Source organism: Loxodonta africana, chromosome 6 (genome assembly GCF_030014295.1).
Source record: "Loxodonta africana isolate mLoxAfr1 chromosome 6, mLoxAfr1.hap2, whole genome shotgun sequence".
NCBI lineage: Eukaryota > Metazoa > Chordata > Mammalia > Proboscidea > Elephantidae > Loxodonta > Loxodonta africana.
This window is the reverse complement of record NC_087347.1, coordinates 67875974-67891864: the sequence shown is the minus strand read 5'-3', so window position 1 is coordinate 67891864 and position 15891 is coordinate 67875974. Positions and strand designations below refer to the sequence as shown.

Below are 15891 nucleotides of genomic sequence, written 5' to 3'. Positions count from 1 at the left end.
CATACTTTGATCCATTAAAATTTAGATTTTTATAAGAAAATGAAACTGTCAACACACAGAAAGATGAGTTCAACGAAACCATCATCACCTTTGATAACAAGCACAGCTGAAGAAGCGACTGCCCCCACAATGTTCTCTGCCTTGCATGTGTACTCTCCCACGTCGCTGTGATCTACTTTGTTGATTACTAGTGAGGCAACATTATTTTTGAACTGCATTTTATATGCAGGAGCTGATCGTAGTTTTGTGTGTTCTTTGTACCAAGAAATTCTAATTTCTGGGGTTCCATCCACTTTACACTGTAAAGTTGTAGGTTCTCCAATGGCTGCTTCCACATGTTCCAGAGGTTCAATAAAATAAGGTGGTTCTACAGTAAAAAGGACGGTAACTAATCAGTCATGCTAACTAAGAAAAGATGCTTAAAGAAAGAAGACAGTAATAACAAGAGGTCGCTCTCACACACCTAAGACAGACACCAGTGCTTCACAAATGTCTTGACCAGCCTCGTTTTCTATCAGGCAGCTGTATTGTGCATAATCTTCTATTGTGCTCTCAAGAATTTCCAGTATTGTTGATTTTTCTGTCATGGTAATACTGCAATTCTGAGACTGTGAAAGAGGAAATTCATTCTTCATCCAGCTTACTGAGATCGGAGGTGTGCCAGAATATGTGGCCTCAAGAACTATGGGGCTTCCTGACTCAACACTGAAATCAGCCAATCTTTTCACGAAAGTGGCTGGTTCTATAAGGAGAAAACATGAGGTTAAAAATCCCTTCTCCAATGAAGATTGAGAAAAATGAAAAAGCAATACATGAATTAGAGAAAAGAACAAACCTTTCACAAAAAGATGTGTGGTACAGGAAGCACTGCCTGCGTCATTAGTTACAAGGCAAGAATAGTCTCCACTCTGTAGTGGCTCCACCTCTAACAACTCCAGTTCTGTGACAAAGTCTTCTAGAGAGATGGTGCACGACTCGCCTGACACCAATTCCCTGCTGCCTTTAAACCATTTGACTTGGAAAGGAGGAGTGCCTCTAAAGACACTGGTGAATATAAGACTCGTTCCCGGTAAAACTTCCACAGAATCAGGGGTTTGTTCAAAAGATGGTGGTTCTAGACATCCCAGGGAGAAAAAGAGTAGGAGAAAAAAGAAATTCAAGTGAGAAGTGCACCTGCTACTTGAAGAAAAAGAAACTAAGACTAAAAATGAATGCGAAATAACAAAATTCCCTGCACTATAGGCATTAAGTGCCGTGAAGAGGCGTTAGAGAAGCAGTAGCCCGGTCCTTCTCACTGACCTTGGACTGTCAGGACAGCCGAGCATTCCTCAGAACCAGCTACGTTGGCAGCCACACATGTGTATATCCCTGTGTCGGAGGGCTCCAACAAGCTTAGATTCAAGGTACAGACGTTTTCTGAAAAGCTGGAATGACATTTGGGCCCGCTAACGATTTCATTTCCATCTTGAAACCAGCCAACTGAAATCGGGGCAGAGCCAGAGACTCGGCACTCCAAAACAACGGAGGCCCCCAGGATGGCATTTGTGTCTTTCAGCTTGCGGATGAAGGAAGGAGGCACGACGCGATCTATGTGGAGAAGGGTAGTTTTTTTTGTTTAAGGACAAACTATTTTTATTTTCCCGGAAAAACTGTATATAGACTGAGCCTCATACTACTCACCGGAAACATGGACAGACACAGTGCAGTTACTTTTACCAACACTGTTTTTCACTTCAAAGCTATATAGCCCCTTGTCGCTCATTTCTGCAGAGGGGATTTTGAGGGAAGCCACTTTGTTAACGAACGTGATGTGATGTTTGCTGTCCGCAGATATTTCTCTTCCATCTTTGAACCACCTGGCTGAAAGCTCTGGTGTCCCAGTCACCACACACTCCAACGCAAAAGGGTTCCCCGTGGTGACGGTCATGGGCTCTGGCTTCTCCGTGATTCTGGCTGGCTCTAAGAGAGGAAGCATAGTGCAGTGAACGTGAGGTCGACTCCCAAACTCAGACAGAGCGTCATCACTATATTATCGAATAAGAGTAATATCTGCAGAAAGTGATCACAGATCATTCAACTTTATTTTTTTTGTAGGCTGAGCTTTGTTACTAACCTAGTACGGTCAAAACTGCCGAGCACTCTCTCATTCCGGCATCATTCTTGATTTGGCACACATATTTTCCAGAATTAGATGCTTCCGGGCTTCCAAGTTGGAGAGTTGCAATGTTATCCATGAATGAAATCCTGGTATTTTCACTCTCTCTGATAACGTCACCATTTTTCAGCCAGACAACAGAAATTGGCTGGAAGCCTTCCACTACAGCCTGCAACTCAACGGCATCCCCAACAAGGGTTGAGGTGTCACTTAACTTTTTCACAAATCGTGGAGGTTCTAATAAAAGAGATTAGTGGTCAGAGAAAAAAAGAATAAGAATCACAGTCCCACAAATTAGGAGTCAAGCAAAAAAAGGCGCACGGAAGAGGCATATTTTTTGTGCTCATGCATACAAACCTTTGAATTTCACAGTGCAAACACACGTGTCACTTCCCACCTCGTTAGCAGCTTTGCAGTAATATTCGCCTACATCAGAGGCTTCAAAACGAAGGATATGAAGACTAGTATCAAAGTTTTTCGAAGTGATTTTAAATTTCTTGCTGCTTCGAACTTGTTTTCGATCTTTAACCCACACCACTTCAAATGGGGGAGTTCCCGAAATTTCACATTGTAAAATAACATCAGAATCTTTAAGGGCTCCAACTGGAGAAGGCTTCTGGCTGAAAACAGGAGGAGCTAACAGAAAGAAAAAAAAAAAAATGATGAATGATGAGAACAGTTGCTTACTTAAAAAGGAAAAAATATTTTAGAATATAGAATCAGTAAGAGTGATTGGTGTGACCATCTGATGATATGCCCACACAAGAAATGACAATTCATAAAAGCTACTTTAAGAATTCTAAGGTTATTCCAAGTAACCTTAACTTTTTTTTTTTCCTTTTGAGCTTATAACATTGCTGAGAAGGAATCCAGATAAGAGGAGAAGGAAGAAAGGAAGAAGTTTTGTGTGGTCTAACCTTTAACTGTCAGTGCTGTGCTGCAGCTTGCGTCACCAACACCGTTATGAGCTTCACAGATGTAGTCCCCACTGTCCTCAGTGCTCGCTTCATTGATGGTAAGCAGTGCCACGGAATTAATGAACGACATGTTGTATTTCCAGCTTTCATGAAGTTCACTGTCATTGCGGAACCACAAGACTTTGATTTCTGGGGAACCGCTTATTTTACATTCCAGTTGAACGGGTTCTCCCTGCTTTGCAACTTTTGAAGCTTCTAATTTCTTAACAAACTTTGGAGGTTCTAGTAAACCAAAAGAAAAAGTCATTAGGAAATATTTCCAAATTAAAATAGCTCGTTTGTGACTGAAGATTCCATAAATTCATATTTAAACTGGGTTAGTATTAAGACAATTTTTTCTGAGGATTTCATGGTAAAATAAGTTTTCTTTCCTATGAAGTAACCTTTTTATGGTTTTAGTAGAGAATTTAGTTGACATATTTATTTTTGTAGTTTGGACATGTAACCTAAAATCATACAATATATTATAGATATATTTGATAAACATTTAGTAATGATAAGTCAAAGTGTCGTAACGGGAAAAGAATTTAAAAGAGAATGGGTAGTTGAAATAACATTTAACAAATTTCAATCAAACAACACTTTTAAATAAGGTTATACCTAGAGAGACACTAACTTAAAGAAAAACATAAAAAAGAAAGTATAATTTTGATAAATGTTACCTCCAACACTAATGTACAAATTCTAACAGGATCCAGTTAGTTTATTTTAAAACTAAAGAAACTTTTAGAAGACAATTACAGAAACATGAGAAAGCCCCAGTGGTGGTAAATGCCATGCAATGATACCTTTTACACTGAGTTGAGCTGAGCACATGTCTTTGCCGACATCATTGGTTGCTTGACAAGTGTATTGACCAGAGTCTCCTTTGCCTACTTTAAGAATTCTCAAGTGGGGAGTGTTTCCCACACACGTGATTGTATAGTTTCCTCCAGGACGGATCTCCTTGTTATCTTTTGACCAAGTGATTCGCATTGGTTGGGCACCAGTAACGTGACACTCAAAATCAGCGCTTTCTCCAGCAATAACATCTATAGATACAGGCTTGATGTCAAAGAAGGGAGACTTCTTAGGTTCTGGAAGATGAGAGGAAAAGTCAATGTATACTGTTTTTGCTTTTTTCATTGCCCATTTCTACTTTGACAATGCAATAAGAAGTCATGATTTGCAAAGAGAAAGATTAACATGGAAACAAACCTCTTGCTGTCAGCCTAGCACTAGAAGATGCTGTCCCAAGTGGATTGGAAGCTGAGCAAGAGTACTGGCCAGAGTGACTCAAGTCAGTCTGCAAAATTTTTAAAGTTGCCACATTATCTACAAATGATGTCTGCAGGTTTTCATCATCTCTTAAAAGTACACCATCTTTATACCAGCACACTTGAATGGGTGCTGAGCCATTTAATCGACAAGTGAGTGTAACTGGTAACCCAACGGTTTGTTCAATGTCTTTTAATTGTCTTGCAAAGGAAGGTGGAAGTTGGCGCTCTGTAGAAAAACAAGTAATACTTGAGACATTAGTAGATGAAAGGAAAACTTCCCAATAAAGATAAAAGAGTTAAGATAAGCAAAAAAGAAATTTCTTAATTTTCAAAATAATATCATCACCTTGAATTCTGAAGATAGTCTTAGAAGAAGCAGTTCCTATACTATTTTCTGCTTTACATGTGTACTCTCCACTGTCATTGATATTCACTTTATTAAAAACAAGCGTGGCCATATTGTTTGTGAAGTAGGTCCTATATTCAGGAGTTGGCCGTAACTTGGTGTCTCCTTTGTACCAAGACACTGTAATTTCTGGTGTCCCAGCAACTTGGCATTGTAAAGATACCGAATCTCCAACGGATGCCTCCAGAGGTTCCAGTTCCGTAACAAAATAAGGAGGTTCTGAAGAATAAAGACTCATAATCAGCAACTGGAATTAAGGAGAGCCAAACAAAACCACGCTTCATGTTAGAAGAATGCAAATAATTTAAGGAAGAATGAGGCCAACACACCTAATGTGGATACCAGAGCTTCGCAAACATCCCTTCCTGCCTCGTTTTCAATCTCACAGGAATACTGTCCCGTATCTCTTTTGGTGCTATTGAGAATTTCCAAGATGCAAGTTTTCTCTGTTGTGACAATGTTGCATTTTTCAGACTGAGTTATGTTAAAACCATTCTTTTTCCAGGTGACTGAAATTGGAAGGGTTCCAGTATAGGTGCTCTCCAGAATTATTGATTTCCCTGGTTCTACAGATTGATCACTCAATTTCTTCACAAATGCAGCTGGTTCTAGTGAGTGAGAAAGCCCAGTGGTTAAACACAGTAAAAACACAACGATGTCTGTATACAGAAAATAGGAAGATGAATGCACTTAAGCCAACCTTTGACAAAGAGACGAGTTGTGCAGAATGTATGGCCAGCATCATTAGAAACCACACAGGTATATTCCCCACTCTGAGATACATCGACATTAAATAATTCCAGTTCTGCCACAGTGTCTTCAAAGTAGATGTTGCACTTGTCTCCTTTCACTAGTTCCCTGGCACCTCTGAACCAGCCAACCTTGAATGGAGGGGTTCCTCTAATAACACTTGTGAAGGTTACATTTTTGCCTGGTAGTACTTCTGAAGGCTCAGGTTCCTTCACAAAAGAGGGTGGTTCTATATAGACAAGGGGGACAATGAAAAGATCCTGTAAGCTTTAAAGCTAGTTGCAATTTTGAATCAAAAAAGAGAACTTCTGATTCTATGTCAACCTGAATGTGGACTCACGAAGGAATTTGTAAGAAAGAGTTTGACTGTCTGACACTGACCTTGTACAGTCAACACTGCACGGCACTCGTCAGACCCAGCAACATTAGCAGCCACACATGTGTAACTGCCCATATCCGATGAGTCCAGGGAATTTAGCTGCAAAGTGCAGACATTATCTGAAAATATGGTTTGGTACTTGGCTCCACTGACAATCTTTGTTTTCTCATGAAACCAGGCAATAGAGATAGGAGAGGATCCAGCTACTTTGCACTCCAAGATGCAAGAGGTCCCCAGCACCCCACCGATATTTTTCAGTCTTCGTGTGAAAGACGGAGGAACCGCTCGGTCTGTGTGAGAAAAGGCAAGAGACTCATGACGATTTGAGAGAGGAGACTTGAAAGAAGGAATCTTTTAAAAGGAATTTTCGAGCAGTCAGTGGAAAATATCTGAACTAACCTGAAATATCAATCACAGCTGTGCAGCTACTTTTTCCAACATTATTTTGAACCTGGAAAGTGTATGTTCCTGCATCTTGCTTTTCAACAGAGAGAATCTTTAAAGAAGAGACTTTGTTGAAGAAGCTAAATTTGTGTTTTTGGCTGCTGGTCAACAGTTTTCCATCCTTGTACCATTCAACTGAGAGTTCGGGAGTGCCAGCCACCTTACACTCCAAGGTGCACGTTTCTCCTACAGTCACTGTCATTGGTCCTGCCTTCTCGACAATGACTGCGGGCTCTGAAACGAAACGTGATATCCATCTGTCAAAGTCTGTGACCTTTACTAAGTCTCCATCAAATTCACTAATATTGTTTCCTCCAATGATAGGGTTAGGTTAGGGCTCTCTCCCTAGATTTTAAAATGTGATTCCATAATTACATGTTGTCGTAAGATTACAGGAACTACTAGTAAGACATACGTGTTTGTGCACTAGTCTACTTCCAAAACAATTTTGACCATGTACATTAGACAGTGTATACTGATTTCAACTTTAGCCTCTTTTGAGCCAAGGCTACATGTTATTATGGATTACTTGAGTTTTTATTCCTTGCCATTTTTTATTTATTTTAAGGTGTTAAAGACGGTTTTTTGAAAATTCTTATCTAAACAATTTCTAAATTTAAATTTAATATGTCCCAAAAAATGAAAGCTCAAGTCTCTTATCAAACTTAGATCTTTGGAGCTTGTGAGCTTTAACAAGTAGTACTTTGGAAACAAAATTTCCTTGTGGCGTTTGCTGGCTCCCACCTGTTTCAGGCTTAAACAAAAGATAGTTACTATGATATCTGCTTATCCACCAAGAAATGCAGCAAGTAAACAATAAAACACGTGGTTAAATTTTGTTAGAATCACAGAAAGAGAGACGAGTGCTGGAAAGATCAACTAGGTCCTCTCCTCTAAACCTTCCAAAGAGATGATCGATATAGTTCTAGAAGAAACTCCAAAAAAGAGATTCTGCCAGTCATTCTTAGTAACTCATCCCAGTGTTTGGTACCATTTTCTACCATGGGACTATTGTACCAACCTAAAACAGTCAGAGTGGCCATGTTCTCCCGCATTCCTCCATCATTCTTGACTTGACAGATATACTTCCCAGCATCAGCTGGTTCTGCTTTTGCAAACTGTAGAGTTGCAACATTTTCCACAAATGTAATTCTGATATTTTCACTTTCTCTAATTACTTCTTCCTTCTCTTTAAGCCACTGAACAGAAATAGGCTGGGCACCTTCTATGGATGCTTGTAACTCAGCTGGCTCACCAGCTACAACAGTGAGGCTGCTCAGTTTGGAGACAAATCTTGGGGGTTCTGAAGAGGGAAAGATGAATGGAAATTGTTGCAAAGATTGTCCAGATAATGGAAGAGAGACAGAGAAAAAAAAGCATTTTGCATATTTCCAATATTTCTGCCACGTGTTAAGAAATATACCTACCTTTTAAATTTACAGTACAAATGCAAGTATCACTTCCAACTTCATTCTGTGCCTTACAGTGGTATTCACCAATATCTGAGGTTTCAACATTTAGAATGTGAATGCTTGCATGGAAGTTTTTGGATGCAATCTTGTATTTCTTGCTACTTCGGAGTTGACGCTTGTCTTTATACCACACCACCTCAAATGGTGGTGTTCCCAAAAGTTCACACTCAAGACTAACTTCAGTGTTTTTAAGAGTTTCTACTACAGGAGGGATGCTGCTAAAAATAGGTGGTTCTGTAAAATAAAAAATTTCTCATGAGTTGGGCTATTTCACTTCATAGACTGAGAGGTTTTTGTTTCTTTGTTTTAAATTGAAAGGAAGGTTCAAGATACTATAAAGGCTAAGTAGTGTCCAGTACTATCACTCAGAGAGGCAGTTAACCTTTATAAGATCACTCAGCTAGGTAGTTGGAGAACCTAGACTAGACTGACGTTCTGATTTAGGAGTTGAGCACTCTGCCTCTCACCTTACTAGTTTATCTTGGACTATAAAGGCTGATATAAAATTTGTAAGAAAACAAGTATTATTAATTAATATGATTTGCATGAAATATGGAATCCTGACTTGAGAGATAAAAGCTTTTGTATATCCTCTATATCTGAGTCACTTGGAAGTCCTCACAACATCTGTGATCTAAGCCTTCTATTTCAGTAAGTGTTAACTGCAGTTATTACCTCTCAAAATGATAAACTTGAGACACTGTGACAAAAAATACTGGAAATGGTAGCATAAAATAGTGGTATTACTTGTACTATAGTAACTGATTTTGTGAAAGAAAAAATATAAGTGTCCTGTTTTAATGGTAAGGTTAAAACATGTTTTAACCTTGCATGTACATAATAAATGCTCCTTGTTATTAACGGTGAAGCTGTTATTATAGTGAGGATGGTAATCTGTCTGGAATTTGAAGCAAAATCATTTTTAAAATGCCTACTTTGCTCTTTTGTGCATTTTTGAAACATCAAATTTGAACCACTTGGACAATGTGCTGAGGTGATCAGAATTATGGCATTGAATAATAAGAAAAATATTTCAGAATGATTAGCTATATATAAGCACAACTTAAGAAATATCACCTAAAAAAAGGAAATAATAATAGATTGGGAAAATATTCACAATCTCAAATGAAAACTAAAATGATATAGTAAAAGAACTAAGAGCTATGGTACCCAGCGGAGAAGAAGGTAGTTTTAAGTTAACAAAAAGCATAAGAAATTTCTACCTTTTACTATAACCTTGGTACTGCAGCTTATGCTGCCAGCAGGATTCTGAGCCTCACAAATGAAGTCCCCACTGTCCTCGGTGCCGAGATTGTTCATCTGTATGACTGCCACTGAGTCAATGAAAGTCATTCTGTATTTCTCACTCGGTGGAAGTTCATGTTCATTTCTGTACCACATTACTCTGATTTCTGGGGATCCAGCTATCTTGCATTCAAGTCGTGCTGAATCACCTGCTTTCACGATTTTAGATGCTTCTAATTTCTTTACAAACTTTGGTGGTTCTAGAGAGTCAAGGAAAGAGGAGATTACGAGGGAATAGACATGAGTAACAAAAGTTAGGTAACATGTAGGAAACAGATAAACATGAACATTGTCTGGCAAAGACAGTCTACTGTGTTAAAAAGAAGGGTACTTTCTCAATTGGCAAGATACACCATAACAGAGTACAGAAAGAACCAGAACCACGGGTGAAGACAGAAACATAAAATAATCAAGCTTGCACACCTGTCACAAGCAACACTGTAGTACAAGAGTCGCTGCCAACATCATTGGTAACTTGGCAAGTATATTGTCCAGTCTTAGAAGCATCCACTGAGTAGAGATTTAAAAAGCTAGTTGACCCTTCCAAGCCAATAAAACACTTAGGTCCAGAGGTAAGTTCCACATCATCCTTAAACCACTTTATTTTAAATGGTGGTGTTCCTTTTAGTACTGCTTTGAATTCCACTGTCGAATCAGGTATGGCCTGCTGTCGCTCAGGTTTCACTAGGAAGCTTGGTGGTTCTATAGATTTCAAGAGAAATATACTTAATTAAATTCTTTATAGTTGAAATATCTTGACAGTGTTCTGGACATATAAGAAAACATACTAAAAAGAGGTAATCACTGAATATTTCTTGAATTCAGTGGATATGTATGTAAAGAAACAAAACTATTGAGATTTTAACTCTAAAAGAATACATTGGTAAGAGTGATCAAATTTTAAAGCATTCACAAAGAAGAACCAAGAAGAAGTAAAGAAATCCTAACCTTTCACAGTTAAGATGCCACTGCATGCATCATCCCCTGCTACATTGGACACTCTGCATGTGTAATTTGCAGTATCTTCTAATTCCAGATTATTAATGTCCAGTGACACGGTGTTCTCATGACATACAAGTCTATATTTTGCACTTGTAGATATTTCTTTTCCATCCTTAAACCACTGAGCACTAATAGGAAGTGAGCCAGAAACCTTGCACTCCATATGAATAGAAGAGCCCAGAACTTTATCCATTTTGGTCAATTTCTTGGTGAATGATGGAGGGATATTTTGATCTGTCCAATGAGAATAGCAAAACATATCTATTAATATGTCGCCATTCACTTACAGAGAACATTTTATAAATAGGAGAAGCTGACTGAGGCAAAAGTACAAACCTAGTACTCTCAGGTAGGCATCGCAGCTACTGCTTCCAAAGTCATTTTCCACTTTGAAAGTATACTGACCACTGTCTTGCTTCATTACTGACTGAATCCTAAAACTGGCCACATTGTTTTCCAAACTCATTGAAAAGTATCTACTGGGCACAATTTGTTTCCCATCTTTGAGCCATTTAACTTTGAGTTCTGGTGTTCCAGCCACGACACATTCCAAGGTCACCGGGTCTTTCTCCGTAACATCAACAGATTTTGCCTTTTCTATGATTTGAGCAGGTTCTGCAGTAAGAATTAAAATGTGGATAAATTAAATAGCTAATCCCATTACAAACATGCTGTGCTGACTGAACTGTCTCCATAGGCTAACTGTGAAAGAAAACTGCTTACAAACCTTGTACTAGAAGGAAGGCATAACACCTCTCAACACCTGATTCGTTCTTGGCCTGACAGGTGTATCTTCCACTGTGCCCATTATCCACACTTCTGATTTGAAGCGCAGCCACATTGTTCACAAAGGACATATGAACATTATCGTCTTCATCTAGAATCTGATCATCCTTGAGCCAGGTTATCAAAATAGGGGGAGACCCTGCCACAGTACCCTGAAAGGTGGCAGAACTTTTCAAAACAGCAGTGACATTTTCTATCCTCTTAGTGAACGATGGAGGTTCTGTGATTTAATAAGATAGTGTGGGAAAAAAAGTGCATTTTAGTTGAGACCCATAATCATAAAATTAAAAAGAAGTTTTATTTGGCAGCGTGTTTCTTGTGTCTATAACTGACCTTTCAGGGAGACTTTAGTACTGCAAGAGCAGCTGCCTCCTTCATTGGATACAATACACTGGTAATCACCAGTGTCTGAAGGGTCACACCTGGTTATGTGGAGGTTAAACACTGACACTCTGTCAGTCAGTGTATATTTTTTGCTGCTTCGAATTTCCTTGTTATTCTTCAGCCATGTGACTTCAAATGGAGATGTCCCCGTAACTTCACACTCCAGCTCCACGTCACTATCTTTCACTACTTCCACAGGCTTCAACTCCCTGATAAAGGTGGGAGGTTCTAAAGATTCAAAAGGAAGACAGAGATGAGCTTACTCAAGGGAAGACTTGAGGCCTACCAGGCAGCACAGCCAAAATGGAAAGCAGATTCCAATAACGAACCTTTCACTTTTAGTTCAATGCTGCAGCTGGCCGTGCCTGCGTCATTTCGAGCTTCACAGACGTAAGTTCCACTGTTTTCTACCCTGGCACCAGATATATGGAAAGTAGCTAAACCATCAACGAAGGAAATGCCGTGTTTCTCAATGGCTGTTATTTCATTCCCGTCCAGATACCAAGAAACCTGGATTTCAGGAGTGCCTGTTATTTGGCATTCAAATGTTGTTGATTGTCCATTCCTCAACACTACTACTGGACTGGGCTTCTTAATGAATTGAGGAGGTTCTGAACACGGAATTAAAAAAAAAAAAAGTGTTGAACATGTAACGCAAAGGCCAATGAGCAAAATTGCTTTCTTAGCTCCTCCCCCCACCCCAAAGAAAATCTAGATAAGCAAGAAAGTGAAGAGATGTAGAGACCAGACCTTTTACAAACAGAGTGGCTTTACTGGTTGCTATGCCAACATCATTGCTTAGCTGGCAAATGTAGGTCCCAGTATCGGCAGCTTTGGCTGAAAAGAGCTCTAGAACAGTGGAGGTGTCATCCTTCCAGACTGAGCGAGCTGCTCCTGAGTGCAACTCTTTGTTATCTTTAAACCACTTTATTGTCATTGGTGCAGTTCCACCCACAAGAGCCTTTAATTGAACTCTCATATTAGGATTAACATCTTGTGACTGTGGCTTTTCCACGAAGTAAGGGGGTTCTGGGTAAAAGACAATGCAAAACGGGGAGAGGAAGATTAATTTTAGACCTGAGCAATAGTTAAGAATTAAGAAATGAAAATGCAGTAAGTTCTTGATAGGTGGAGGTAGAAGTTGCCAACCTTTGACGGTCAAATGGCCGCTGCACTGGTTATGGCCTGCTTTATTGGTGGCAGAACAAGTGTATGTTCCACTGTCTGTACCTTCCAGGTGACTGATTTCCAAGAAGGCAGTATTGTCATGAAAAGAGAATTTGTATTTCTCACTAGCTGAAATTTCTTGGTCATCTTTGAACCATTGGATGCTTATGGGATGTGACCCAGCCACTATACATTCTAAGTCAATGAAAGATCCTTTAATACTGTCCATTTTCTTCAGCTTTTTGGTGAATGAGGGAGGAATGATAAGATCTATCCAACAGAAAGGAAAAATAAATATTAGGTCAATCTATCAATGTATACTTTCTCTAAAATTTTAAGAGATGAGGGAGCATAAATATGCCCAATTCCTCACCATAGAAAAGCAATACTAACCTAATACATTAATGCTAGCCTTGCAGCTACTTCTCCCAACATCATTTTGGACCTCAAAAGTATATTCTCCACTGTCTTTCTTTTCTGTAGAGATAATCTTCAATACGGAGACTGTGTCAGTGACACTGATTTTGTATTTGTGGCCCAGGGTCAGTTCTTGGCCATCTTTAAACCATTTGGCAGTGATCTCCTTAGTTCCTGAAAATTTAACCTGCAAAGTGGCTGGGTCTCCTTGGGTGACATCTATAGACACAGCCTCATCAATGATTGTTGCTGGTTCTGTAGAAAACAAAGGAATACATGTAGGTGGTGAATTGCTCTGCTAAAAGGCTTATATCTTCATTTCTTCCTCAAACCCAAGGAAAACTTTCAGAACCAACCTTTTACTGAGAGTAATGCAGAACATCTTTGTATTCCTGCGTCATTTTTAGCCTGACAGACATATTTCCCATCGTGCTTTACTTCAATGCCATTGAGGTAGAGACTGGCTACATTGTTCTCAAAGGTCATTCTGATATTGTCATCTTCTGTGATTTCCTCATTGTCTTTTAACCAAGTAACTGTGATTGGAACGGAGCCTTTCAGAGTGGCCTGGAAGGCAGCTGTGCCTCCTCGAAGGGAGCTGGTGCTCTCGATCTTCTTTACAAAGGCTGGGGGTTCTAACAGAAGAACAAAATTCTCAATCAAGACCAGTTCTGTAGCAAAACTGGCTTTTTTTTTTTTTTTTTAAGAATTGACTGCGGAGTCAACCCATAGTTTGGACCAACACTAACCTCTTAAAGTCACCTTGGCACTGCAGGTGCTGCTCCCCACCTCACTGGTCACCCGACACTGGTACTCGCCAGCATCTGCAGCTACAAACTTGAGGATCTGCAGGCTAACCAACTGATCCTGAATGAAGGTTTTATACTTCCTCCCACTTCGCAGAGTCGTGTTGTCTTTGAACCAAGTGATCTCAAAGGGAGGTGTGCCTGCCACCTCGGCCAGCAACATCACATCATACTCCTTCAGCACTTCAATTGCCTTAAATTCTTTGGTAAAGTAAGGTGGCTCTAGAGTAGAAAAGGATTTATTTCGAGTTAATGGTGGAGGGGTCCATGCTATGGGTCCCAATTTTGGTAAAACAAGGGGCAAGGTAAGCACAAACCTTTCACTATTATAATACCACTGCAGTGGTCACTGCCAGCCTCATTTTGAGCTTCACACATATATTCGCCACTGTCTTCGATGGCAACATCTGTAAGCCTTAGAACTGCAGTGGACTCCACAAAAGATATTTTGTGTTTTCTGCTCTCCTTAATTTCTCTATCATTTACAAACCACGTTATTTTAATTGGAGGGGTGCCAGTTACTGTGCAGGTTAGCTGAGTGGTGTCTCCCTTCTTTAACAGTTGTGATGGTTCTAATTTTTCAACAAACATGGCAGGTCCTGTGAAAGGAAGGAAGTTATTAAGAAATGTGAGAAAGAGGAAAGAGCTTATAATAGCAAAGACAGAAAGATATCAAGAAAATGATGCAAACCTTTTACAAACAAGTTTGCACTGCTCTCCGTGCTTCCGGCGACATTGCTGACTTTACAGGTATAGGTGCCTGAATCAGAGGTTTTTACTGAATAGAGCTCCAGAGAACTTTCTAAAGCTTCTTTGTAAATGTAGCAGTTTCCACCAGAAACCAGCTCTTTGTCACCCTTAAACCACCTGATTGTGAGAGGGGTAGACCCCTGGAATGTGCTCTTCAGACAAACTGCTGAGCCTGGCAGAACATCCTTTGATTCGGGTTTAGTTACAAAACTGGGTGGTTCTGAAGAAGGGGTACAAGAAAGAATTTTAAAGAATTAAGAGGTGTGATTAAGGGAAGAAGCCTTAATTTGAACATAATCTATGGTAAGAATGAAACGCAAAGCCTCCAGCCAACCTTGCACAATCAGGGCTCCGCTGCTGTCTTTGCTTCCCACAGAATTTGTGGCTCGGCAAGTGAAGTTCCCTGCGTCATTCATGTCTACTCTGCTTATCTCCAAAGAGGCCGTGCCTTCCACAAACGCTATTCTGTATTTGTCAGAAGAGGCTATTTCTTTACCATCCTTAAACCAGGACACCCTCATTGGGAGGGAGCCAGCGATTTTGCAGTCCAGCCTGCAGGTACTGCTGACAATGGTATCCACGTTGCGTAATGGTTTGGTGAAAAATGGAGCAATGTCTCGATCTGTTTGTGGCACGAGAAGGGAAAAAAGATCAACGTGGAGAAGTGATCAGTGATTTATTTTTGGTCTTTGTGGGGTTCCAAAGAAATATGTAGCATCCCCCGCATAGTTTCCTAAAATACTAACCTAATACAGTGAAAGTTGTCTCGCAGGAGCTGGTGCCTACTTCGTTGGAAATTTCAAATGTGTATTGACCACTGTCGTGCAGTTCAGCCGAATAAAATTTGAGTTGGGCAACATTGTTTTTAAAGCTTACTCTGTACTTTTTGCTGGCAACCAAAGGTCTCCCATCTTTGTACCATTTGGGCTTTAGTTCTGGGGTGCCTGCGACTGTGTACTCCAGCGTGGCTGGGTCTCCTGCTGTCACCTGGATCAGCTCTGCTCTCTCAATGATTTTGGCAGGCTCTACAATGGTATTAAAGAGTTAGGATTCTAAGTATGCATTAGGGTTTCACTTTAAATGGAAATATGGATTCAAAGTTAAAATATTCCTACACAAACCTTTAACTATTAATTCCCCAACAGATGTTTGACTTCCTGCTTCATTTTCGGCCAGGCATGTGTATTTGCCAGCAAAGCTAATCTGAACATCAGGGATTATCAAGACTGCAACACCACTGGAAAAGCTCATTTTGATTTTTCCATCTTCTTTAATGGCTTCTTGTTCTTTCATCCATGTGACATAAATGGGCTCTGAACCTCTCACAGCAGCTTGTAAGGTGACAGTTTGTCCTGCTAGTGCAGTAAAATCATCTACTTTTTTCACAAAGGTTGGTGGTTCTAGTTAAAGAAGGAAAACATGCAAAACTTAA

At 39.8% G+C, this 15891-nt stretch overlaps 1 protein-coding gene across 1 annotated transcript in view; it reads right to left on the bottom strand.

Moving 5' to 3' along the window:
• The window catches only part of TTN (titin), a 273379-nt gene that overhangs the window by 185960 nt on the left and 71528 nt on the right, over positions 1 to 15891 (bottom strand). Inside the window, exons 51-84 of the mRNA XM_064287443.1 lie at positions 15581 to 15859; positions 15206 to 15484; positions 14794 to 15081; positions 14401 to 14679; positions 14027 to 14308; positions 13653 to 13931; positions 13260 to 13538; positions 12880 to 13158; positions 12469 to 12756; positions 12070 to 12348; positions 11649 to 11930; positions 11269 to 11547; positions 10877 to 11155; positions 10486 to 10764; positions 10096 to 10383; positions 9571 to 9849; positions 9066 to 9347; positions 7798 to 8076; positions 7392 to 7673; positions 6326 to 6604; positions 5929 to 6216; positions 5498 to 5776; positions 5127 to 5405; positions 4738 to 5016; positions 4330 to 4617; positions 3921 to 4208; positions 3073 to 3354; positions 2513 to 2791; positions 2114 to 2392; positions 1681 to 1959; positions 1300 to 1587; positions 836 to 1114; positions 464 to 742; positions 89 to 367 (exon numbers count right to left, since the gene is read on the bottom strand). Of these exons, the coding sequence (XP_064143513.1) occupies positions 89 to 367; positions 464 to 742; positions 836 to 1114; positions 1300 to 1587; positions 1681 to 1959; positions 2114 to 2392; positions 2513 to 2791; positions 3073 to 3354; positions 3921 to 4208; positions 4330 to 4617; positions 4738 to 5016; positions 5127 to 5405; positions 5498 to 5776; positions 5929 to 6216; positions 6326 to 6604; positions 7392 to 7673; positions 7798 to 8076; positions 9066 to 9347; positions 9571 to 9849; positions 10096 to 10383; positions 10486 to 10764; positions 10877 to 11155; positions 11269 to 11547; positions 11649 to 11930; positions 12070 to 12348; positions 12469 to 12756; positions 12880 to 13158; positions 13260 to 13538; positions 13653 to 13931; positions 14027 to 14308; positions 14401 to 14679; positions 14794 to 15081; positions 15206 to 15484; positions 15581 to 15859 (9564 nt within the window). The remainder of the gene's footprint in view (positions 1 to 88; positions 368 to 463; positions 743 to 835; positions 1115 to 1299; positions 1588 to 1680; positions 1960 to 2113; positions 2393 to 2512; positions 2792 to 3072; positions 3355 to 3920; positions 4209 to 4329; positions 4618 to 4737; positions 5017 to 5126; positions 5406 to 5497; positions 5777 to 5928; positions 6217 to 6325; positions 6605 to 7391; positions 7674 to 7797; positions 8077 to 9065; positions 9348 to 9570; positions 9850 to 10095; positions 10384 to 10485; positions 10765 to 10876; positions 11156 to 11268; positions 11548 to 11648; positions 11931 to 12069; positions 12349 to 12468; positions 12757 to 12879; positions 13159 to 13259; positions 13539 to 13652; positions 13932 to 14026; positions 14309 to 14400; positions 14680 to 14793; positions 15082 to 15205; positions 15485 to 15580; positions 15860 to 15891) is intronic.